Raw genomic sequence first — 23252 nt, 5'->3', positions numbered from 1 at the left:
ATATTTTTCCAAAAGCCAAATACTAGTGTCAAGAAAACTATAAACAGTAACAGAATCAAGACTTCGGAGCAACAAGATCATAACTTATGCAGTTTCTCTATCCTTCATACTTCTGGGAAAAAAATATGGAAGTTGTTTTAAAAACTAGAGCTATCCACAACAAGGAAACCCATAACCAAAGCACCAAATAATCATCATAAAGTTGGGGTTCAGATGCACAAATCACATCTTTACCCAATTGATGGAACCCAGAGACTCAATGGACTGGATGACCCATTGGCAGATTCAAGCCGGGATAAACTTTCATTTGGACGGTGATAGAGCATACTGAAGCTAGGCTTATTGTGTTCTGTTAGTATAAGCCATTGTATAGCTGCTGTATTCTCTTAGTACAACCGACAGATTTAGTTAGGCCGTAAGACAGTTAGTTCAGGTGGTTAGAACTTAGATCTGTGCACAGCATGCACAGCAAGCATCACAATCAATAATACATGTGAACATTCAGAATAGTGAATTTATTTGATAGGTCTCAACTCAATTTGCACCACTTCTATCAGGGAATCTAGAGCTTGACTATGCCGTGACTTCCATAACGCTTTTGTTGCTGCCACACTCACCGGCGCAGCCACCCGAAAAACCAATCCTCTCAATACGCAACCTACTCCACTGCAGTCAGTTTGCAAGTCGAAATCAAGTTAATTGGGCAACCAACCAAGAACCAAAAGAACAGAATTCAATGGTAGTCAAGGAAGACTCCAAGCTTGATCAATGCTAGTGACTTGTACTTATGATCCATCAACAATCATGACATGGTATGGGGTACTGGTAATAATAAGTGAGAGAAAAGAGAGGGATTACCCGAATCCAAACCCCAAAATCCAACAAGCGCAAAATGAGAGAAACAAACAGTAGAATTACAGTTGGGCAAAAGTGATTGATGAAGAGGCTTACTGGGTTGCCTTTAACTGAAGATACTCCTCATCTTCTTTGGTGGACAAGGATCACAGATTATCACTATTGGATTCAAATTTGGCTCCAAATTATCACTGTGCACTCTTTACACCCAGAATGAGATTGAGAGGGAATATTGGAGTATAGAGACTAGTCTACACTCGACTCGACTACTCAAGATCGTATCTAATAGAAGTTAGTTAGTTATTGATGTAACAGCTCAGTTATGATTGATTAGAAGCTGTTAGACCTAGAAATTAATGTCTCTCTCTCTCTCTTAACACATCAAGATTCAAGTCAGGGTGGCAAAATATATTTTTTTGCTCTATTCATTCTATTGATATCCCGTCAAGATGAATGACGTCAATTTATGAATGAATGATAATGAAAGAAATTGTATTAGCTAGTTTAAAATTTCAAGAGTTGATATTTTTAAGTTAGAATATACTTCAATTATGTTGGTGTTCTTTCTATGTTACTTATAAGTTTTGCTGTATTTCCCCTTTCTCTCGTCGTAATTGGAAAACAAATGTCTATGATTACAAAAAGGAAGTTGGTGTTAATTGACAACCTTTTCAGGAAACATAGAACTATACTTGGAGAAGGATGCAAGTGTTTGCTGCTGCTTTGATGGTTTTTTTGTGCTTATAGAATCAGCTCGCAACCCTATAATACTGTCAGAGCTAGAAGAAGACTCTGATGAACTTTTTCTTTTCAAAAGCAACTCCTCATTCAAATTCAGAGTGACCTCTCCACTGGAAACGTCCACATTCTTAATAATTATACCCACTTCCCTGTGCCCAAAAGAAGAAAGACAAAATTAACATGGTAGCCACACAAGCACAGAAACAAGTAGTCGACAAAATACAAAAAGAGAACTTTTTTAGTGAATAACAAGACACTGAAAAGTAATAGATTATCAGAGACACATAGATCAAGAAGAAAGTTCCATTTGACAGATTCTATAGTTGGAATTCTTAGGAACACATGGTGTACCACCAGTATTGTGAACCAAAGTCCCATTGATGGTTGCACCATAATAATATCGGAATCCGCGTTATAGTTTAAGTGTCTAACTGGAAAACACCCATTGCCTTCCAACTATAAGGGTTACGTTTTAGACAGCATTTCAACAAGTTCAAGATTAATATTAAAAAAGAATGTATATAGAGAAGAAATTTTACCTATCATGACCAATTTCACATGACACGGAGAAATTTTCACAGATAAAAGGGGCAGAAGACCTTTCTATAGCAGCAATAGATGCCTGGCCAGATGAAATGCTTCCTCCACCACTTAAATCAGATAACTGATCACAACTAAGCCGTGGCTCACCAATGTGAACAAGGATAGGCAATATTTGTAGTCTAACTATCACATTTGACTTGGATCCACCATCTTTAGATATATCCACATTCAATTCCTTGATCTCAACAGTAAAATTTTGTGTCTGTAATGTTCAAGGATGATTCTCAGAGAACAAAAAAACAGTAATAATACCTATATGGAAACAACAAAAGAAAATAAAATACAGTTTAGTTTAAACTGATAAGCAGATCACTTAAAAGTTTAATTGCTTCACTAATATAATTGTTACATTTGATGATCTAAAATTGTTCATCAATATATTAAGTGCCACACACACACATCAGTATGAAAATAAAGTCAGCATATTTGACGACCATACAAGCAGAACAATACAATTTTATGGAGCTGTTCACCTTCAGAACCAGATCAGTCACACCAACTGACAAATATCTTGCAATATTGCCTACAATCATCCACTTTCCCTTGCCTGAAGCACGGGATTTCTTGATTTTCTTCTTCCCCGGGCTTTTATTTGAAGGCCTCATTACAACTTCTAAGTCGCATATTAACACTTGCAGCTTCGGATCACGAGAAATGAAACCCACACCAAGTTTGACCAGGGACTGGCGTAAGCTAAGTTTAATTTCACCAACAGATATAGATTCCACAGTACCCTGTACATGATATAAATGAGTTATATTTTCATGAGCCATTAAAGACACCAGTCTGATAACAGAGACAGACATAACAACTCAGTGCAATGAAAATACAGGATTTTAGCTAGGATCCAGAGTGTGTTTGTATAAAGAAGCTGAAGCAAGTTATCCCCAGATTCAAGAGCCGGGGGAAAACTCGGTGTGAAAATATTATTAAAGGAAAATCTTAAACAATAATTTAGTCATTCAATATTTACATCATTTATCAAAATAAAAACCCAGCACTGAGTGCACTTTACTCTCTCAAACTGTAGATGGGTGTAAATCTCTGCCCAATGCCCTTCAAATTTCTAAAAATGAAATAAGGGGGGAAAAAGTGAAGAAAAACCTTTTTAAACTTCACTACCACATCCCTTAAACATTTCCATCCACCAACACGGAACCCAACAGATGCTCCCAAAATCCAGCTCAAAATCCATGCCAGCAACCCAGAAGCAAATCTGTAATTAAGATGTATAAAAAAAGCAAATCAAGGGACATAATTATCCATATTTTCTACATTGTAAAATAAAGTAATGAGAACATAAGACTCAATCTTAATCAAAAGGCATGTAATGTTATCATCAATTGCACCTGGACAAAAAGCACCAAAATATGGTGAGAACTATGCAAAAATCATCACTAGAATATAAGTTAACAGTCAAATAACCAATTATCCCAAAAGCTTAAGCTGTTGGGTAAGGGTTACATGAATGGTTTTATATTATATTACTAACATTAACAATAAAATTTTGAGATTTTCATCCCAAACGTATCTAAAGTGACTTCACCCATGTTGAGTACTCTCTCTTGAAGGCAGAATTCTTTAAACCCCCACCCCAAAAACAATCATTTTGTCAGTTTTTTATTTCTTTTGGACCATATAAGAATGGTCGGTTCTGTTGCCACTTGCCACTTCTATTCAAATAACTTTTATATAATTTCTTCAAACTATTAGTGTGAAAAACAAAGAGGATGTAGAAATTGTAGAAAGGATAGAGAGAGAGAGAGAGAGAGATGAGGAAATTTCTGAATGACTTCCTTGACTGATTTGATTGTGTGAATAACGTATTTATAGAAGAGATTTAGACTAACTAACTGTAACAGCTATTGCTGCTGGCTATAACAGAATGTAACAGTTTGTAACTGCTAACAACTAATCTTAGCAGCTTGTACAGCTGGCACCAACAGAATTACAAAGGATACCAACACTCTTTCGTTATTACAGCTATCAATCGACAACAAAAAGCATAGAATTCAGAAAGAGAGAGACATGTATTTCTGATTGTATTGATTGAATGAATACAACTAATTTTATTTGTTTGCTTTTGTTATTTGCTTTGGTATTGAGTTGCTTTTGTTATTTGAGTTGGGCCTATGTTGGGCCAGAGTCATTTGCTTACTAGTGTTAGATTATTATAAATAGGAGTACTCTCCTTAGGTTAGAGTATGGTTTGAGTATTAGATTTGTAAAAGGATTGCCCTTGGAAGAGATTCTCACTTGAAAGAAGGTTCTCCTTCTTGTGAATCCATCAGGATTGTTTTTCGTATCACTCTCTTTAAATCTTGTCCCTTCTCTTTTCTTGTTTACTTTCCAGTTTTAAATATTCAAAAATACCAAAAACTATTCCAATTTTCCCCCTTTTAACTTGTGGCTGCTCTTAGGGTTTCTAAATCCTAACAATTGGCCCCACCAGCTTTTCCTTCTCTAGCATCGCCGCCCAGGAAAAAACAAAAGTGAAAAGTTTACCTAGTTGCTTAATAGCAAACACATAATACAATTTGTCAATGAAATGATGGACAAAGAATGTTGAACTTCCTGCAACAATAATATCATCAACGTATACCAAGATATCCACAGACCCAATTGGAAGAGTTATTTGAGCTAAACCTATGTCATAAGCGCATATGCAAGTGTTTGGAAGAGCTTATGTAAATAGCTTGTTGAGATATCTATTAGAATTTGGGAGGCCTAACTCAACCCAAAAGCTAGCTCAAGCGTTGAGAGCTATTCTACCCTTTATAAAGACTATCTATGCCATATCTCAAGCCAATGTGGGACTTCAATCATAGCTTATGATCTTCGTATAAGTTGTTATGAACTTATTTCAAAGAGCTTCTTAAATTAGCTTACGAATAAGTTCTTATACGAGAGAAATGCATTTTGAGAAGAACAAATAGACATATTCATTACTGTTCAGATTTACAAGATGTAGCTCTTATGTAGAAGAGACGAAGCTTACAAGAGAAGCTAATTAATCTGTTAGGTAACTAACTACAATAACTACCTTAACAGAAATACAATTGTGCACACACAGCTGGCATAACAAACTAATACAAACTAGTCTAACAACATAACAGTCGAACCATATACATCCACTAACAGACTCTCATATCATATGCTCTTTCATTATCTTCTATATAATTTGATAAAGCTCATATATATCATAGAGTACTTATCAAGCAAAGCTGGCTACACAGCTGTCATAACAAACTAATACAAACTAGTCTAACCCTCATATGTCAGCTAAAGAATATGAGTAGGCACGAAGATTATAAACTTGATTTGTGCTCTTTTATTATCTTCAATATAATTTTTTTTTTGTTTCCTAAGGTATCCCACCGCCGACAGCCATGAGACTAATCCCTCGAGGCTCTGAGATCACGTTAAGTGGGTAGGCCTCTCCCAACAAATGCTTCTCCATACGCATCACCCAGTAATCAAACCCTGGACTAGATGGTTAAGGAGCCCAACTATCTACCAGTTGTGCTACACCTTGTTGGTATCTTCAATATAATTTGATCACGCTCACATACATTGAAGAGTATTCATCAAGCACTACTCGTCTGTTCTATGCAACAGGTCTTAATGCATCCAGTCCTTATCTACACTGAGGTTTACCGGGTGGGATTTTTGAGCGAGTTAATGTTGTTGACTGAATTACGATTAGATGGTAAACTGCTCAACGGAACTCCCTATTCTTAGAAACAGAGAATGAATACGATGTCTTCTACAGTGTAGTGTAGTGCTAAGTGCTAGAATTCTAGAACAATTCCCCCTGATAACATACCTAACTGGTAAAATTGATTGCCCCTTACATACCAAACTGTCATACTACTAAGTCCACCCTAAAAAAGCAACATATTCTCCAACCTAAACAGCTAAGCAGTTAAAAAACAACGAATGCGATAAATTCAGTAAGCAAAAAAGTGAAGCAGGGACTTACATGAAGAGAAGCCACAATGTAATAGAAAGCAGCAAGAATCCGAAGAGGAAATTGACAGGAGAAGCTGCCATTTCGGAAGAGGGGAAAGCAGTTGTGTGTAGAAAATGGTTGAATTATCAATCATGCTCTCGGAATTGCGCGAAGCTGTGACGAAACTCCATAGCAGAAGAAGAATTAAGGAGAGGGAGAAAGTAGAACCCTAGAAATGGTGATGGTTGCGTCGCGATCGGAAGCGTTGATTGGTGTTTTATAGTACCTGAGATCAGATCCGATCCGTGAGGTGCTCGGTGATCCAAGGCATCATGGTGGAGACAGTGAGAGAGAGAGAGAGAGAGTGAATTACCAGGTGTGACGCCGGCACAGGAGAATCAACGTGGGTGCTCGTTTTGGTTTTCGGGAAACGTGCAGGGAGGAGTCACTGTTTGTTTGTGCAAGAAAAATCTATAACTGCGAAGTTGCATGTGCTACACTAAAAACAAATAAAAAATAAATTAATGATTAATGGAGGTTATTAGTGCGCGAATATCCTATGTGGCAACCTCACAATCCGTTTTTAGGAGCGTGAAATCTAACGTGACATATTCTCATATGCATGCACTCTTTTCATGAATTCATTCATCTCTTCCTCAACTATTACAATGTAATGCAGTTATAAGTCGGTCTTCGCTTTCATTGGTTCATCTCTCTTCCATAATAATTGAGTTTTGCACTCTTTCATTTTCGCATGCCTGCTAATTTAAGCATTGTACAACTCATTAATGTTTTTATTTTCATTTTCTTATGGCGGCTCTTTCATGCATAAGTGATGGTATTTCAAATTCTACTTTCTTCTATTTCTAATACCATTATTAAACATGGTTTTTAAAGCTTGACAAATTGTTATGTTGTACTCTTTCTATTTTTCTACGTTGGCCGTATCAATCATCCATCACAATTTTTTTTAATGTTTGCATTCTCATTTGACAATCAACGAACCTTAATATTAAATAATTGAATTTTCTCCATTTCCTCATGTCGTTCATTAAATGATTATGGTGAGGTCTCTCATCATCCTTTTCATGTGATTGTGCTCATAAACTTATAAGCTTATATAAATAGAGCTCATTCGGCATTGGGTTTCTATATTGTGTGCGTGAGGCGATTTTTCTTTCAATTAATTGTATCATAAATTCAAATATTAGCACAAAATCTCAGCTAATCCTTTTAAGAACCTTCAGATTTTTCAATTGTTTTTCTTCTCTATATGCTTTTAACATGTATAATTGCTGAGTATTCACAAGTTGCAGCCCAAGTTAATATTATTTTCATGAGGTAAGAATTACATATAATTCTTTTTTATGTATGCACATATTGAACTATTAAGAATGAATATTAGATTCCTTTAATTTGATCAAAAAAAAAATCAATTCTAACATAGATTCATGACATGTGCTCTTTTCACATAAGATTTTATGAAAATCAACATTATGGAAAGAATTACTTAATCTTAATAAATCTGATAAATGGATGTAAGCCCTTAGTTTGATAAATCATTTTTTTCTTTTTCTTTTACTTTTTGTGAAATTTCTTAAAGTAAAATTTTCTCTATCTTTGCATTGTGTTTTTTTTTTTTGTCAACTATCTTTGCATTGTCTAATGAGTTGATTTGTAGTTGGGCTGGGGCGCTGGGCTAACTACTAACTGGCTTTTCATTAGAGAGAAACTATATGGGCTATATATTATGGCTTATTCAATCTATTTCTTTGTATTACTTTCCAAGTAGTGTGCTAAAAAAAAGAATTGTTTACTATTAGAATATGACAATGGATGAGGTCCAATGATGCCCTTTAGATAAAGTTGAAAGAAGAGTTTACACTAATATAAACCCAGTGCACACTGTACACTAATAGTCTGACAATTTTGTGTTTGTGTATGCATTAGCCCATTGAGTTGGTGAATTCTACATTTAAGTTGAGTCCGGGAGAAATCATTGATAAAAAAAAAGTTGAGTCCGAGAATTGACCAAAAAAAAAATTGAGTCAGGGACTTCTGGCTTCCTTGCAGAGGAAACATAGAAGAGAGAGGAACTTGAGTTTCAACCTAAAGTACTGAGTTTCTATCTGTAAAACTGACCACTTCATGCTGTTGGAGGAAGTAATGTTGAGTTTCGACCTAAAGTACTGAGCTTCTATCTGGAAAACTGACCACTTCATGCTGTTGGAGGTAGTAATGTTGGGAATCCTCCCTGTCTGTTTGACTTTCCCAGTTCTCTTTGATTTCATACATCTGACTATCTGAGGTCTGGAACCGTATTTAAACAAGAGCACCCTTTAAACAATTGGGGTTTGTAGGTTTTGTTGATATTTTACTACTATCAGTCTATCATCATAACCATCATCCTAATTTGCACACTTGGTTTATTGGGAACCTGGATCGGAGATTTTAGAAACAAATCAAAGCGTATTTGGGCTATTACACGATTTTGTGAGGCGCATTAAGGGTGGAGTGAAGTTTTTTTGGAGAAAATGAAATTTCTAGATTGCGTTTTCAATTCTGTAGTCCATGGGGGGTAAACCCTCTTTTATCAATGATCACTATGACTGTGAAAGCGCAAATGCAAGGCATGAAACAATTAGATGTGTTACGCTGACAGGACATGAAAATTAAACCCTATTTTGTTAAGAAAACAGCAAATCAGGTTACACAACTTATTAAAACAAGTAGTAGTTGGACGTTGCCAGTTACATTTGTATGCACAATTTGAAGAAGAAAGTTACAATGATCCAATAGCAGAAAAGGAAGTTAGGCATCATAAAGCAAAAATTATAGAAATGTATGAACAATATGTATAAACTAGAAGCTGAATTGATATTCTTTCATAAAGAATAATCGTAATAATACAGAATATGTATAATTTGGATGTAGCCAGAGAACCTATATTCACCGGCAAAGTGCCTACCTGCTAGTTTTCTTCTCAGCATTGGTTACATAAAGTGGTTTGTTTCAGTCAATTTCAGAACTATTTCTCGCAGGTCGAGTTGTGTTGTACAGATAAAGACCACATACAAGAACTCCACATCCAAGCAGGAAAAATGGGCTCAGGCTTGTTGCCTCAGGAAGATATGGTAATGGGAGGGAAAGAATATAAACAGAAACAGGCACTGCAAAAACCATAAGTAGACATGAACTTTTAAGCTCATAATGAAACAAAGATGCACCAAAAGGCCTTAGTAGTTTCAATGCAAGAGATGCAAACACAGCTAAAAATATAGAAAGAGAGAAAGTACCTGAGAGCATTAACACGAGAGAAGCTACAACTGCTGAAGAAGATTTCAAAACTTGAAGCAGGGATATGTTGAATGCCAAATTGGTAACTATGTAAAGTAGCGGAAGTAAGGGAGCACCAGCACAACCTGAGACATTGCAAGGAATGTGGACCGACTAATCAGAAAAACCTGTGATTAAAAGATTTTCAACAAGTTTCAAAATCATTAAAGGGGAAGAAGGGCTAATAAATTTTCGACAATAAAGTGGTTGGCCGTGGGGCAGTTTGTATTAAAGCTTAATAATAGCATGTGTGAATCAGCTTATTTTTTCACAAAATCAAATTTGCACCCAGAAACTACTCACAGAAGCTTCTCGATTTTGGCTTTAAAATCAATTGTAGAAAGTTTACCAAACTTGCTTATTTCATAGAGGGGGAAAAGATGGACGTAAAAAGCTAAATGGAAGATGTCTTACACTTCCGGGAATTTATCACACTACCATTCTATATGTATATTCCGGCTTCTCATCTGACTACATTAGACAGGGTATAGCATTATATGATGAACCTTGTGAGAATCATAATGCAAGCAAGCCACTATTCTAAGTTTTAAGAAAGCGCAACAGCATATAAACCTCACAAGACCTTATACTTGTAATGCAGGACTCAAGACCCTATTCCTCTCAATTGGATCTTAAAGTCTCACCATACTCTCTTAGCCCAAGCATCACCACTACCTGCAACGCACATTTGCAATTGAGAGATCTGGTGAAAGGTTCCAATACCAATTGATATGAAATTCCGATACCAATTGATATGAACTTTGGGAGACCACACCATCAAAGTTAGCCATTATGGTCGAAGAGTCCATGATCATATTCTTCTGATGTAATGGACTCATGTCCCATATTTTCATGCACCCAAGAAAAACAATATTTATAATACCTAATCTGATAGAGTTACAACAGAAAAGGAATAAAAAGATTGCTACTGATCTATTATAGAGCTCACTTGATGTATCAGCTCCAATGTTTAGAAAGCAACCCGCACCACTTTTAAGATATGAAGGAAGTTGAACAAATGGTATGCCTTTCAAGTTAGAAAGCAAAGGTAGAAAGAGAAGCACGAAAAGAGCCTGCAATATACATCAGAAGCCAACGGTAAATATACCTCACAATTATTATTTAAGTAATATGCATAAAATAGACATAATCTAAAATGGAAATGGCAATACGAGAAAGTAGTATGAACTTTAAGTCAATGCAATTGGAACTGAAATGATATAGAAATATCAGAGAACAGACTCTGATTGCAACAGAAATATGAAGAAAACACAACCACTCCAAAACTAACTGAATGATTGCCTGTCTCCCCTTCCTCCCTCCCTCCATTACTCTATATTCATGTCCCTCTTCATGATACCAGCCCCTACTTATCCAATCTCTTCCTTCCACTTGACCATTCTGTCAGAGGCTTGTGTAACTAACTCACCACTCTATTTTTTCATTATTTCCCAACCTACCCTTATTGCCTACATGTCATCTAAGCACAGCAATGTCTAACACAATGTTGTGCTACCATTAGAAAAATTGTGTTGCCAATGAATTTGTAGCACCTATTCCCCCCCCCCCCTCCCCTACTCAGGTACTTTCACCTCCAAAAAACCAGAATAAAAAAAAAGCACTGTTTCTGAAATTTTTGCAGAAGAAAGATGCACTCCTAACTCAAGGGAATCCATCAGGATTAATTATCTGTTTTGGCCAAAGTCCACACGCCTAATATTTTGAAAAGGGATGAAAAATGCAAGCAGGAAGGCCTGGTGGAGCCCTAGGACTCAAAATTAACTGAATATACATATCGACTTATTCATCTATGTCTACTTCATCAAAGACAGATGCAGATAGTAGGATCTTATTCTTGTAGGTAACCATGGTGACTAGTCAGTATTGGGAACGGAACACTGAGCTCTTTATGAAAGACATTCAAGTCAGATAGTAAATTCAAATATCCACGGTTAGCAATGTAATACATCCCTCTGAAGACAACGCATGCTCTATTACCATTGAATTTAAGGATTGAATAAAAAAGGGGAGGAAAATTTAACTAAGTTCAATAACTATAGACTGAAAGTGCAAATAAGCTTTACACAAACACCGAGTCATATTTCATCATCCTTCCCCAAATTAATCGAATTCAAATTTAAAAAGAAAAAAATGCAAGATATGATTAAACACTTGTGTAAAACTTGTTTACATCTTCCATGTATGGTTATTAAATTCTTTAACTAATAAGACTCTGAAAATAAATGTGATACTTCCATATAAAATATTGACATGAGACTCCTACTTATACTAGTATTTTGTGTTATCTACATGAGTAGTAAAAGATAAGACTCCTAACACAACAACAATCCAATTATTGTAACTGTTAGTGTTTGCTCTTTGTCAAGGGATAAAAGTAATAAATTTCAAAATGATCTGAAAGGATAGAAAGCAAACATATAGCTTTAACTCACAGGAATTGCCTCAAGATCGTTTTTTATTCCAAGATAAAGCATGCAATAACTAAGAAATCAGCAATACAAGCAAGCAGAGCTAAAAAATTACTTTAGATTTATTAAGTGATTCACAGATTTTGAAAGGTACACTTAGCTGATTCATTGTAATTAATGTTACACCAATAATTATGTTTAAGCTATTTGCATTACCATAACAAGCCATACCTGAAACCCAGATCCAAAAGAATTGACCACAAAAATATCCAGTGACTTGTGCTGCACGTGAACATGTGAAGGACTTCAAATCATGTCCATGAATGAAATGTCAATGAACCCCACAAAAAAAGTAAAAGAAAATATACCTTCAACCGAGTGATAGAATCAATGAAAACAAACTCCTGCGCTGCCATACATGAAAACGCTAAAATTATAGTGTTCCCTAAGAAGATTTAACTAAAAATCAATATCTACTCATGGAATAACCTTGATTATAGAAGCTCCCGCTTGAAAGGCAGCAGAAACAATCATCAGTGCTGGCCAAAAGAACTCAACTTTGGAGAGCATCTGACCTGTATTAGAGCCACTGCAAATGTAGGACACAAATGATCAAATAAGGTCCACCTAATTTAAAGGGAAAGCAGAAATATCAACCTAAAGTTGAGGCACTGACTGCATTAGATTTGTACCCCAACCACAATGAAAAGGCTCTGGTGATATTAAAGCTATCAAACTTCTAGAGCCTGCTAGAAGTAGCTACTAAGGACCTGGGTTGTTATGCATTTTAAAACAAAATAATTTTACGTGCAACAAATGTAGCTTGAAAATTTACAATAAATGAAATCTTGGTAAAATAATTCAAATTAAAGAACAATTAACTGCACAAGTAGTTAATCAGTTCAACTTCAACAAGTGGTTGCTCATTAACTGTTCCATGAAGGCATGAACATCATTAACAAATTGACCAGTTAAGTTGGAAATATTTTCACTAAGAACTTCTTTATCACAAGTTTCCCAAAATTATTTGTCTACTCAAACAATTAAATGGGGAACAAAATACAATACACCAAAAGAAAAAAATGTACAGACTAAATCATTCTGGCCATAACAATTGTAGGCTAATCACACATAAATCATGTACTTTTTTTAAAGTAAACTCCCATTATAGTCTAGCAAATGACACGTAGCATCAATTGACTCCAAATCATTAACATCATTCAGTCTCTTCATCATAGAAAGTTGACATCAATTTAGTCCCTTAATTAAGAAAGGGACATCAAAATAGAGCTAATTTGGAAAGTCCACTAAAGCTATTCTCATTGTCCACACATACATGGACAACTTTGATGTCACTTTTTATGATTGAAGAGCTAAATTGATGTCAACTTACTTTAGAGGACCAAATTATCACATGTATCTTAAGGGGAGTAAAATGAGTGGTTACTACTTTTTTGAATGGGAACTGAGATCAGAAGTCTGATATTTTCAAGTCTATCATTTGTGAAAAGCTCATTCACTTCACTCTTTTTTTTTTGCACGACCTTAATTTCAAAAGGAAAACAAAAACTCATTATGCCCAAAAGAAACTAAGTAATTCCAACATGACCTATCAACAAGTATTCATATAGGTACTCAACCCAGTTAGTGAAACTCAACACGAGAGACATAATATAGAGAGTACGGACAGTGATTATTGTATTTCTTCACATGATAAAGTTAAATTACCTTGTAACAGCCATCACAACACCAGCAGCTACAAGTAAACACCCAGCAATTTGGTTGATTGAGTACCTTCTCCTCAAGAGAAGAGTAGAAAACATCAGCTGCCAAACTAAATAAGTCTGCAGTAAAAAGAAATCAGTGTTTTGAGAATTTTATGCTACAAATAATTATGCATAAATAACTAGTACACTGACTAAAAAAAACACTACTATAAGCTCCAAGCAGGGACATCAGCAGGATTCAATTGATCTGCATACATGTGATCTTTATCATTAAGCATGTTAAAGTTCAACACAATGCAAGCTTCCCAATCAATTGCACTTATTAGCACCATTTAGAGATGCTTTACTATGCTGATGACAACACAGGTTGTTTAAAATATAAAATACTAAAAAAAAGATACAAATGTTTGTCTATGCAACATTACTATGATGAGGAGCATATTACTAAATTCACTCAGTGCTATAACGTCAGTAATAATGAAGTTTCTGCAAGGGCACAAGTCATGCATAATCATCAGTGATGAATAGTGATCCATTGTTAAGGGATATGCATGGGAGAATATTGCAAATATATGTGCCTGAAACCTGGACTCCAGGATAACATTGTGTAATTGGCTGATTCCCGATATTATATGAAAACAATATAGGTTACTTAGTTAACATTCTTGCTACAGAATCACTGTAATATTCTACCATTTCGTCCATCCCATTTGAAATAATAGGACAGGCTAACTGGAAAATGCAGCCATGCTCTCAAAACATATTGAATATGTTTTCAAATAACAAGAAGCTTCATATACTTTAAGAGTGACTGCTACATGTTACAAAAAAATATGGCGATGAAGTGGCTCATGTATGATGGCATCAAAGTGTGACACAGAAAAGACTCACTTCGTGAACAAATATGGACTTCATTATCCTTGAAGAAACAAGTAGGATGATGCAAGTTATGACAATGTTTTATAAGAGAAATGAGCCTACAAACACCTTTGGTAATGTCCTTAATTCGGAATAAATTAAAAAAATCAACATGCGGTAAGAGACCACTGACCAAACCCAATCAAGACACTGCTGCATAGCAAGCCATCCACATAATGTAAAATGAGGCAGGTTTTCTCAAACAAGACCTTGCCAAATGTATGACAAATGAGAATCAGAAAAAATAAAGTAAACTTCACAGATTTATAAAATAAAGGACACATGTATACTATTCAAAATGATGACACATGTGTATATTGTTCAAAATAAAGACAATTTCCTTTTTTTTTTCTTTTATGGGGTGAGGGGGCACCCTTTGTGTCATTTAATGACAAGTGTGGCTTAAATTGGTTAAGATACCTGATTCAATATGGGTATGACTGGTCCAGGGAGCATGACTGCAGAAGGTAACCAACATTCAGTTTAGAAAAAACACTGGAAGCAAAACACCTCCGGAACGACATTTTCGTAAGCGAAAAAATGAGAGCAGAGTGAAAAAGGAGTGGAACAGGAAGTGGAAACTTATTTCCAAGGTACCCATAACACCAACAGCACAGCCTCTACTTTTAACCCCCTTTTCTCTAGAAACATTTCAAACTTCACATCGCTTCGTTCATTTCACAGTTTCCTAATTGCAGGTTATTTCTAAAACCCCTCTCTTACTTCACATTCTTTATGATGGCATTAAATGTCATGCTTTCATACACATAATTTCTATTTCTAGATTCAGCAAGACCCAAAAATAGAAAAAAAAAAAAAAAAAAAAAAAAACAGAAAAGGTCAAAAGCTATATAGATCACAATTCACAAGCAGTACCTGCAGCAGACATTCCAGAAGCCACTCCCAAAGCTTCTAAAAACCCGATAATCAAAAACCGCCATTTCGGAATCGCCAGCATCTCATTGGTAACAATCCCTAACCGGTATCGGATATACAAGATGCTAAAATACACAGCAACATAGCTACGCCACACCACACAAACAAAACCATAATCACTCTCCAACAATTAATCAATAACCTAATCAACAAGCAAACCTATCTAAGATTGAGAAATAGGGTTTACCCAAAAGTTGTGAGCTGAGCGAGGAAAAAGGGGTAATCACTCATGGGAACAAGAGCGAGTTTGTAGAGAACTCGATTAGCTACAGCTAATGTTACCGTGACGGTGGAGGTCAACAAAACGACGCTGGCACCGCCGCTACCACTGCCCGATGAAGAGGTTGCGGAAGCGCGGAATTTGAAGAAGTTTCGGTGGTGGTTGTGGCTACGGTTGAGTTTGACAGTGGAAGAAGGTAACTGAGACGGTGTTTTGGAAGAAGATAACGACCACGACGCCATTGGGAGAAGAGGTTGTTGCGGCGGAAACAGCGTCGTTCCTCCGTGGAGTCGCCGTGGGGATGGGAAACGCGACGGGAGAGAATGGAGTGATGGTGATGATGTTGGAGAACAAAGTGCCATAGTGGAGAGGACAGCGCTGCCTCTTACTCTCAACGAGCTACACCAATAATGGGTCCTCCTGCAAATATCAAAATTTGACTTAACAAATGTTTTTTTATTTATGTTAGTAAAACATTTTTTGTAATTATGTAAGTTTTTAGTATGTACCAAAAAAATAAAGTAAGTTTTTAATAATAATAATAATAATAATAGGGGCATTAGTTTTAACACCCCCTCAGTTAATCCCACACCCTCCCTCACTCTCTATTTTTTTATAAAATTCCTTTAATACCCTCTTATATAACCTAAAATCCTAACCCTAACAGCCTCTCTCTCACTCACTCTTCTCTGAAGTCTCTCAAGCTTTCACCCACAACCTCTGAATTCTCTCACGCTCTCACCCACAACCCACGATGCCGCCACCCACGACGCTGCCACCCACGACGCCGCCACCGACGACGCCGCCACCCACGAACCCACTCGAGCAACCACGTTCTTTCTCCCACAGCCACGAGTTGAGGCAACACGCTGCTACCCACCACATCGCCGACCCACCACGCCGCCAGAAACCCACTCAACCACTCGATTCCACGCTAAGGTACACTGTAAGACCTGGATTTTCAGAACAAGCTAATTTCCGACTCACGCGTAGAATCAGTGTAAGCGTGACAGGAGTTTGATATTTGAGAAAGATTAATGAAGAAGAAAGTTCAGGAATTGCTTGAGGAATGTTGCGTAGTCATTTTAGGAATTAGAGCGAGTCGTCTGCATACCCGCCTTATGGCAAGCGTGTCCAGAATAAGCTAATTTCGCTTTAGAGCAACGTTTTAAGTGAGATTTCGAATCCTTGGAAAATTTAAAGATTTTCTTTATTTTTCCTTCGACCAGCGTTTCATTTCGGAACTCTAGACTGTACGCACGATAGTATTCACTTTTCGGAAGTCCGACGACGCTAATTTCCTTGCTTCGAAACCCTAGATTCGAGCGATGGATGAAGACTTTTTCTATTCGGGACTTCTAACGAAGTTTCCGTCCGCGTTGCCAGATTTGTTTCGACATTTCCAATCTTTCTTCAGAAGGAAGTTTTGTCGTCTGAGCATCACAGCAAAAAGTAGTTTAACGGGACAGATTAACTTACACCGCCTTTGGGATTTTAGATATCGTTTTTCCCAAATCATAGATAATTGTTTTGAGTTCTGGAATTCTGACGCCATAATCTCTCTTAGAATTCCTCGGTGGACGTGCTGCAAAAATCGGAATCGCGAAATTTTCATTTTCCCGCGATTTCACCTGCCTATAAATAGCTCGAAAAAGCAAAATCTCTTCATTCTCACCCATTCAAGGCCGCGAGCAAGGAGAGAGGAGGAGAGGAGAAATTTTCGCGAAAACTTGACCAATCTTCGTGCAGTTCGTCCCTACTTCTAGGTATTGAGGTAACTAGCATGAATCCTACCTCTGTTTACTGTTTCTGTTGCGTTTCTGAAGTCGTTTCTGTGCTCACAGTTTTGAGCTTTTTCTAAAATTGTCCGATTTCCTTGATTTCTTGGTTGGGTTATGTTCCTTATGTTCCCATGAGTCTAAAACCTCTGTCAGTAATCGCCGATTGCGATTCAGTTGTCCAAGATCTGAAAAATTGATTCAAAACCCCATTAGTCGCACATTTCGAAACTTTATTGTCGAAAAGCTGTAATCTGACTTCGTGCCTTTAGGATTTGTTGTCACGGATGTCATGAGGATCAATGCTGTCAAATTTGTTTTCCGAACTGATAACTTTGAAGTTTTGAGCCTTTATTTTGGACCAAAATGCCCCTGGATAGTCGTATTTCGACCTGATTGTCCGAAAATTGTTCCGACAATTTCTTTGCCTTAGTTTTACCCTAAAACTACCTTGTGAATTGATTTAGATCGAAGAAAAAGTTCGAAAACCCTATTTTCCATAGTGGCCGAAACCTAATTGCTTGGGTACCGTGTCCAAAAATAATTTTTGGGTCTCTATGACCTGAGCCATTGCGTAGCTCTTTCAATTGTCGAAATTTTGGCGCCGGTTTCGTGTCATTCTGAGTTCTGTAGCTCGAGTTATGCTCGTTTTAGCGAACGAAGTCTCCGTTGTCAATTTGTGCCTAAATAGGAACTCTGAAGCTTTAGAGGCTTTCTTTACGATTTCGATTAGTATTAGTAGATCGTGTTGCTCCTAGTGAAGCTTGTGTTGATGATTGTGTTTTCTTTGTTCTAGGTTCGCAATTTCCATGCCCAACTTCTACTCACGAAGGTAAGGGTAACTCGGTTTTAGAGCGTCTTTGAGTCTTGCATGCTTTTATCGCACTGCCTGTGTTTGAGATGAAGATGTTTATATTGATTGGCAGATGATTATGATTATTATGCTGAATTTGGAAAATGTTTTCTGAGAGGCTTCGGCCGTTTACTGGTTTCTGTCGTTACTGCTTCCTAGTGGATGGAACATGTGGTTACTTTGGATTGGTCCTTGGGTGGGCTTTGTTATTGTCTGACTTGGCATATAGGGCTTGAGTCAAGTGGCGATGAGGAGGTGTGTCCTATCATTGTCCCATCTTGCGAGATGCTAAGTGGCGATCAGGAGGTGTGTCCTATGATTGTCCCGTCTTGTGTGACGTTAAGTGGCGATTAGGAGGTGTGTCCTATGATTGTCCCGTCATGTATGACGTTATAAGTGGCGATGAGGAGGTGTGTCCTATCATTGTCCCGTCTTGAGAGACGATATTGATCGATCCATTTTGTTAGCAGCATATAGTTGCATTATAGGGAACTAACACCTGACCCTATGTTGTTGGATTTTCGTATCGGTTTATTGATATCTGATTTGATGTTACATTGTTGAGGTTATTATTATCTGAGTCCGATTTATGTTTAAGTTGTTGATATATGAGTTGAGTTATGTTGCTAGTTATTTACCATGCCAGGTAATTAAATTCGAACAGCATGATTTTTCTCTTTTATACATGGTAATTGCATGGAGTTAACCCTTTCTATTTGCTACTTGTTGTTTGGGCGCTTAACGCTATTAGGCGATGGAGATCCTTCCGCCGAGGCATAGCTACTCGAGTTGGAGATCGAGTTGTAAGCGGTGGAGTAGAGGTATGAGAAGCAGCTTTGCTTCTCTTCTTGTGGATTATGTTGGAGTCTCTTTTACTTTATGAGAACTCTGTTATTAAAGTCTTGCTTCCGCCACTGTTAAAGTGCGCATGTTTATTCTGAACCTTACTTATGGTATTGTAAACTATTATTACTGTATATCGGGAAACAAGTTATCTAAATAAAGTTATGGTATGTTTCCAACCTTTTAGCCGAAGTGTTTAGTTGTTTTACAGAAAAAAAATTCCCTTGGTTTTTAGGGATTGCAGATTGGTCCTTAGACTTTGTTAGGTTACTAATGTGACTCCTCAGTTGAGAAATTGGGGTGTTACATACACCACCACGCAGATCTGTTTTCATGTGCTGTTTTTCTTTGCTGGTTTTGTGTTTCTCTGTGTATGTGTTTCCCTGTTTCCTTGGGCATTTCCTGTGCAGTTTTTATACCTCAATATATGTTTCCTTTGCTGTTTTTCTTCTTTACCTTTCATTGTATTTATAGCTTTGTATTGGGTGGGCCAAAAAAATTGTACAATTGTTTATTATGGTGGGTGAGAGAGAAATTTGGATTTTGCTGCAATGGGATGCTCATTGCAATTGTTTATTGCCCTTGTTTATGTTTGTGATTTTGTTGTCTCACACATAACAAAGTAATGAAAGTGATTGCTAGTGGTCCACAAGATAATGGTAACAAAAAGAATAAGACAATGGAGGACAATGGTGGCCCTAAGACAATAAAGAAATGTTTCCATTGTAGCATTTATTTTTCTTTCTTTTGGATATTTCTGCTTTTACTTTAGATGGCTTTTATATATATTTTAATGTATCTTTTGTGGGAGAACCTATTTTCCATTTTTCTGAACATGAAATATGATCTGAAAGTTGAAACTTCTAATTTCCAAGATCAAACAGGATATGCATCTGCTCAAAATTAGAGTTATGTGCTCATTTCCCTCATTTTTCTGGTTTGGTAATAATATGTGGTTTGTTATTTGTACAGATATGGTAAAAACTCGTTGGACTGGTCAGCCTGCTCATTCTGAAGCAGTTGAAGAAGGACAACGTGTCCGACCCACTGCATCAAGACGTAGACATGGAAAAGGTCTAATGGTGGATGGGCCTTCTAATAATGAAGAGGAAGAGCATGTTGATGATGACCAGGATATGGGTCATGGTCATGAAGTTGAGATTCAGATGACTGAGACACATGAGGATGAATATGATGATGATGCAGATGGGGGTGGGAGCACAGATAATGAGGAAGGTCAAGAGAATGTGAGAGAAAACGACGAGATAAGGAAGCGGCTGAAACAGATATATGCGGATAATAAGAAGAAGAGATCATTTCCGGGTGGCCCCGACAATTTATCTGTCATACGTAGCTATGGCAGTCATGTTGCTGAGAGGGTGTGGAGGTCCTATCTCGACGATAGCGTACCGGATAGGGGTATCTTGACTGTGTATAATAACTACAACAAGGTGGGAAGTAGTGTTGGTTTAGAGTGTGAGTACATTGCTAATGTTCTGCGGAGGTCGGGCCTTGCTTCTCTTGCAGATATCCGATACAAACAAATTGACAGGGGACTTATTTCTGCCTTTATAGAGAGGTGGCACCCTGAGACCAATTCGTTCCATTTTCCATTTGGTGAGATGACCATCACCTTAGATGATGTGTCTTGTCTTCTCCATATCCCTGTTCATGGGAGGTTTTTCACATTGCCTGATTTTGATCTTGATCAGTGTGTGGATGTATTGGTTTCACACATAGGGGTGACTCGCACACAGGCGTTATCGGAGCTGGAAAATAACAGAGGTCCGAAAGTGTGAACAAGAGTGTGAAACATTTTCAAAATTCATACTCAAGAGTGTGAACAATTGAACTGTTAATTATTTTATTTTAAAATCTATTTTTTTCGTTTTTTATAGTTTCATTTCACACTCAAGAGTGTGAAACATTTTCAAAATTCATACTCAAGAATGTGAAAAATTGAACTGTTAATAATTTTATTTTTAAATCTATTTTTCCGTTTTTTTATAGTTTCATTTCACACTCAAGAGTGTGAAACATTTTCAAAATTCATACTCAAGAGTGTGAAAAATTGAACTGTTAATAATTTTATTTTAAAATCTATTTTTTCGTTTTTTTATAGTTTCATTTCACACTCAAGAGTGTGAAACATTTTCAAAATTCATACTCAAGAGTGTGAACAATTGAACTGTTAATTATTTTATTTTAAAATCTATTTTTTTCGTTTTTTATAGTTTCATTTCACACTCAAGAGTGTGAAAAATTGAAATGTTAATAATTTTACATTTTATAGTATCATTTCACACTCAAGAGTGTGAAACATTTACAAATTTCATACTCAAGAGTGTGAAACGTTTTCGAAATTCATACTCAAGAGTGTGATTTTGTGAAACAGATGCACATATGCAGTAACATATGCGATAACAGTTGCAGTGACAATTAACTACATAAGCATTAATAATTAGCTCCATAAGCAGTAATCCCTTACGAATGCACAATTAGCATAAATAAAAATTAATCCTTAGTCAAGTCTACAACAATTTGTTCTTTGGTGAGATTTTGTTCTTCTAATTCCTTTTGATATTGAGTCATTCGCCTCTTGTAAGAAGTCTCCCACCCCTCTGCATCTGAGTCACGATGATATCTCCATTGGGGAGCAGTTCGTGGGATTGGATGTTTGCCCTTTAATTTTGCCTTTATGAGGAAAACGATAGGGATTAGACCAGTAAAACATGACAACACATTACAGATTAGATAAGTAAAACATGTTTAATACCTGAACCCAATGATTTCTGTTGACATGTCCAAGTACTATAATATGGTGACTAATTGGTGCTGCTCCTGCCAGAGGTAAGAATGTCGTAGAACCCGAATTAGACAGTGTGATCAAGACAACCTTAAAGGTCGTAGCAACAATGTAACCCATGTCTGGTATTGTGAACCACTTTTCTTCAGTGACAAGCTCTTCAGGTGCGACATGTAAAGCATCTATTATGGTTTGACATAGTTTTGCCCCATACATTGCACCATACTTTTCAGCTCTGATTTTCATCTCGTCAATCATCTTCTTTCTAATGTCATGCCACAAGTGTTCACCCATTCCCAATAATGCTGCCACAGCTCTGAATCCACAATTTCCATCTGGTAGTACATCTATGATCTTAGATATATGAGGCTGAAATTTGATTGGCATTTTTTCCATTAACGGTGTACCTTTATTTTTCTTTGGTCTACCCCTCCTGGGCTTAGAGTTAGTAGGTACATTCACTGATGGAACTGTAGAGTTGCTATCATGAAGAGAGTTGTAGTGTTTAGCCACCTTCTCAAAGTGTGAAGGGTTGCGCTTGGTGGATCTGATTGCTTGCTTCATCCACATTATGGACTTCCTCATTGAGCACAAGAGACATAATTAGCAATCCTGAAAAAAGAGTAAGAATCAAAAAGCAAAAATTCGCAAACAAGTAAATTTCACACTTCAGAGTGTGAACAGAAAAACTATTTCCCACTCCAAAGTGTGAACAACAAACCAAATTCACACTCTAAAGTGTGAAATACGAACAACAGTGAAAATGAAACAGTTTCACACTCACTGAGTGTGAAATATTTTTTCACACTCACTAAGTGAAACACTTATCACGAAAGAAAGAACCTGAAGAGAGAATGAACATACCTCAATTCACACTTACAAAGTATGAAATGATTTCACATGTATTAAGTGTGAAAAGTGAAAACAAAAAAAAAACCATGAAGTGAGAGTAAAAGTGAAGGGGTGTGACAAACAAAGATGATAGTGGTCATATGGTAAGAAAATAGATATGTTTGGAATGAAATTAATTTTTAAGGGTATTTAAGACATTTAGGTGCATAAAGTAGGGTGTGGGATTAATTGGGGGTGTTAAAACTAATGCCCTAATAATAAATTATACTCCACCACATTTTTCTCAAGTAGATAACAAATTTTTGAACAATATTCTCTAGCAAAAACTGGGGTGGAGTGTAATATTTGAATAAGCTTGAAGTTTAGTGTCATATAAAAAAACTTCAAGGTAGTGAAGTGTAAT

At 36.7% G+C, this 23252-nt stretch overlaps 4 protein-coding genes across 7 annotated transcripts in view; 1 reads left to right on the top strand and 3 right to left on the bottom strand.

Moving 5' to 3' along the window:
- LOC130718685 (protein SABRE-like) overlaps positions 1-6670 on the bottom strand; it is a 32207-nt gene extending 25537 nt beyond the window's left edge. The window contains exons 1-6 of one of the 3 annotated variants that reach the window (XM_057569320.1): positions 6525-6670; positions 6182-6437; positions 3304-3415; positions 2673-2933; positions 2136-2401; positions 1523-1745 (exon numbers count right to left, since the gene is read on the bottom strand). In XM_057569320.1, coding sequence (XP_057425303.1) covers positions 1523-1745; positions 2136-2401; positions 2673-2933; positions 3304-3415; positions 6182-6252 — 933 coding nt within the window. In that variant the 5' untranslated portion in view covers positions 6253-6437; positions 6525-6670. Of the gene's footprint in view, positions 1-1522; positions 1746-2135; positions 2402-2672; positions 2934-3303; positions 3416-6181 lie in introns of all 3 variants that reach the window. The other 2 variants (XM_057569328.1, XM_057569312.1) reach the window with 2 other exon arrangements.
- Positions 6671-9005: 2335 nt separating this feature from the next.
- Positions 9006-16155, bottom strand: LOC130718660 (protein CLT2, chloroplastic). 2 transcript variants are annotated; one of them, XM_057569286.1, is made up of 10 exons: positions 15685-16151; positions 15438-15583; positions 14982-15019; positions 13645-13760; positions 12406-12505; positions 12285-12320; positions 12148-12198; positions 10437-10560; positions 9448-9573; positions 9006-9321 (listed from the first exon to the last, which is right to left on the bottom strand). In XM_057569286.1, exons 1-10 carry the CDS (start codon positions 16077-16079, stop codon positions 9164-9166), a joined length of 1290 nt encoding a protein of 429 aa, XP_057425269.1. In that variant the 5' UTR covers positions 16080-16151; the 3' UTR covers positions 9006-9163. The 2 variants fall into 2 exon arrangements, with proteins under 2 accessions (XP_057425269.1, XP_057425275.1); XM_057569292.1 differs by lacking the exon at positions 9006-9321 and having other exon boundaries at positions 9476-9615; positions 15685-16155.
- Positions 16156-20165: 4010 nt separating this feature from the next.
- LOC130747744 (uncharacterized) lies at positions 20166-20990 on the top strand. The gene has a single exon (XM_057600766.1). It carries the CDS (start codon positions 20166-20168, stop codon positions 20988-20990), a length of 825 nt encoding a protein of 274 aa, XP_057456749.1.
- Positions 20991-21705: 715 nt separating this feature from the next.
- On the bottom strand, positions 21706-22567 carry LOC130747736 (uncharacterized). The gene is made up of 2 exons (XM_057600754.1): positions 21968-22567; positions 21706-21885 (listed from the first exon to the last, which is right to left on the bottom strand). Exons 1-2 carry the CDS (start codon positions 22565-22567, stop codon positions 21706-21708), a joined length of 780 nt encoding a protein of 259 aa, XP_057456737.1.
- Between the last annotated feature and the right edge of the window lie 685 nt (positions 22568-23252).

This window comes from Lotus japonicus, chromosome 1 (genome assembly GCF_012489685.1).
Source record: "Lotus japonicus ecotype B-129 chromosome 1, LjGifu_v1.2".
Lineage (NCBI taxonomy): Eukaryota > Viridiplantae > Streptophyta > Magnoliopsida > Fabales > Fabaceae > Lotus > Lotus japonicus.
The sequence above is the reverse complement of the archived record's forward strand: the minus strand, read 5'-3'. Positions and strand labels throughout refer to the sequence as shown.

Coding starts and splice junctions, on each gene's coding strand:
- LOC130747744 (XM_057600766.1), top strand. CDS start 20,166: ATGGTAAAAACTCGTTGGACTGGTCAGCCTGCTCATTCTGAAGCAGTT.
- LOC130747736 (XM_057600754.1), bottom strand. CDS start 22,567: ATGTGGATGAAGCAAGCAATCAGATCCACCAAGCGCAACCCTTCACAC. Junction 21,886..21,967: donor ACAGAAATCATTGGGTTCAG/GTATTAAACATG, acceptor TTCCTCATAAAG/GCAAAATTAAAGGGCAAACA.
- LOC130718660 (XM_057569286.1), bottom strand. CDS start 16,079: ATGGCACTTTGTTCTCCAACATCATCACCATCACTCCATTCTCTCCCG. Junction 15,020..15,437: donor TTCTGGAATGTCTGCTGCAG/GTACTGCTTGTG, acceptor TACCTTCTGCAG/TCATGCTCCCTGGACCAGTC. Junction 12,199..12,284: donor ATTCTATCACTCGGTTGAAG/GTATATTTTCTT, acceptor GTTCACGTGCAG/CACAAGTCACTGGATATTTT.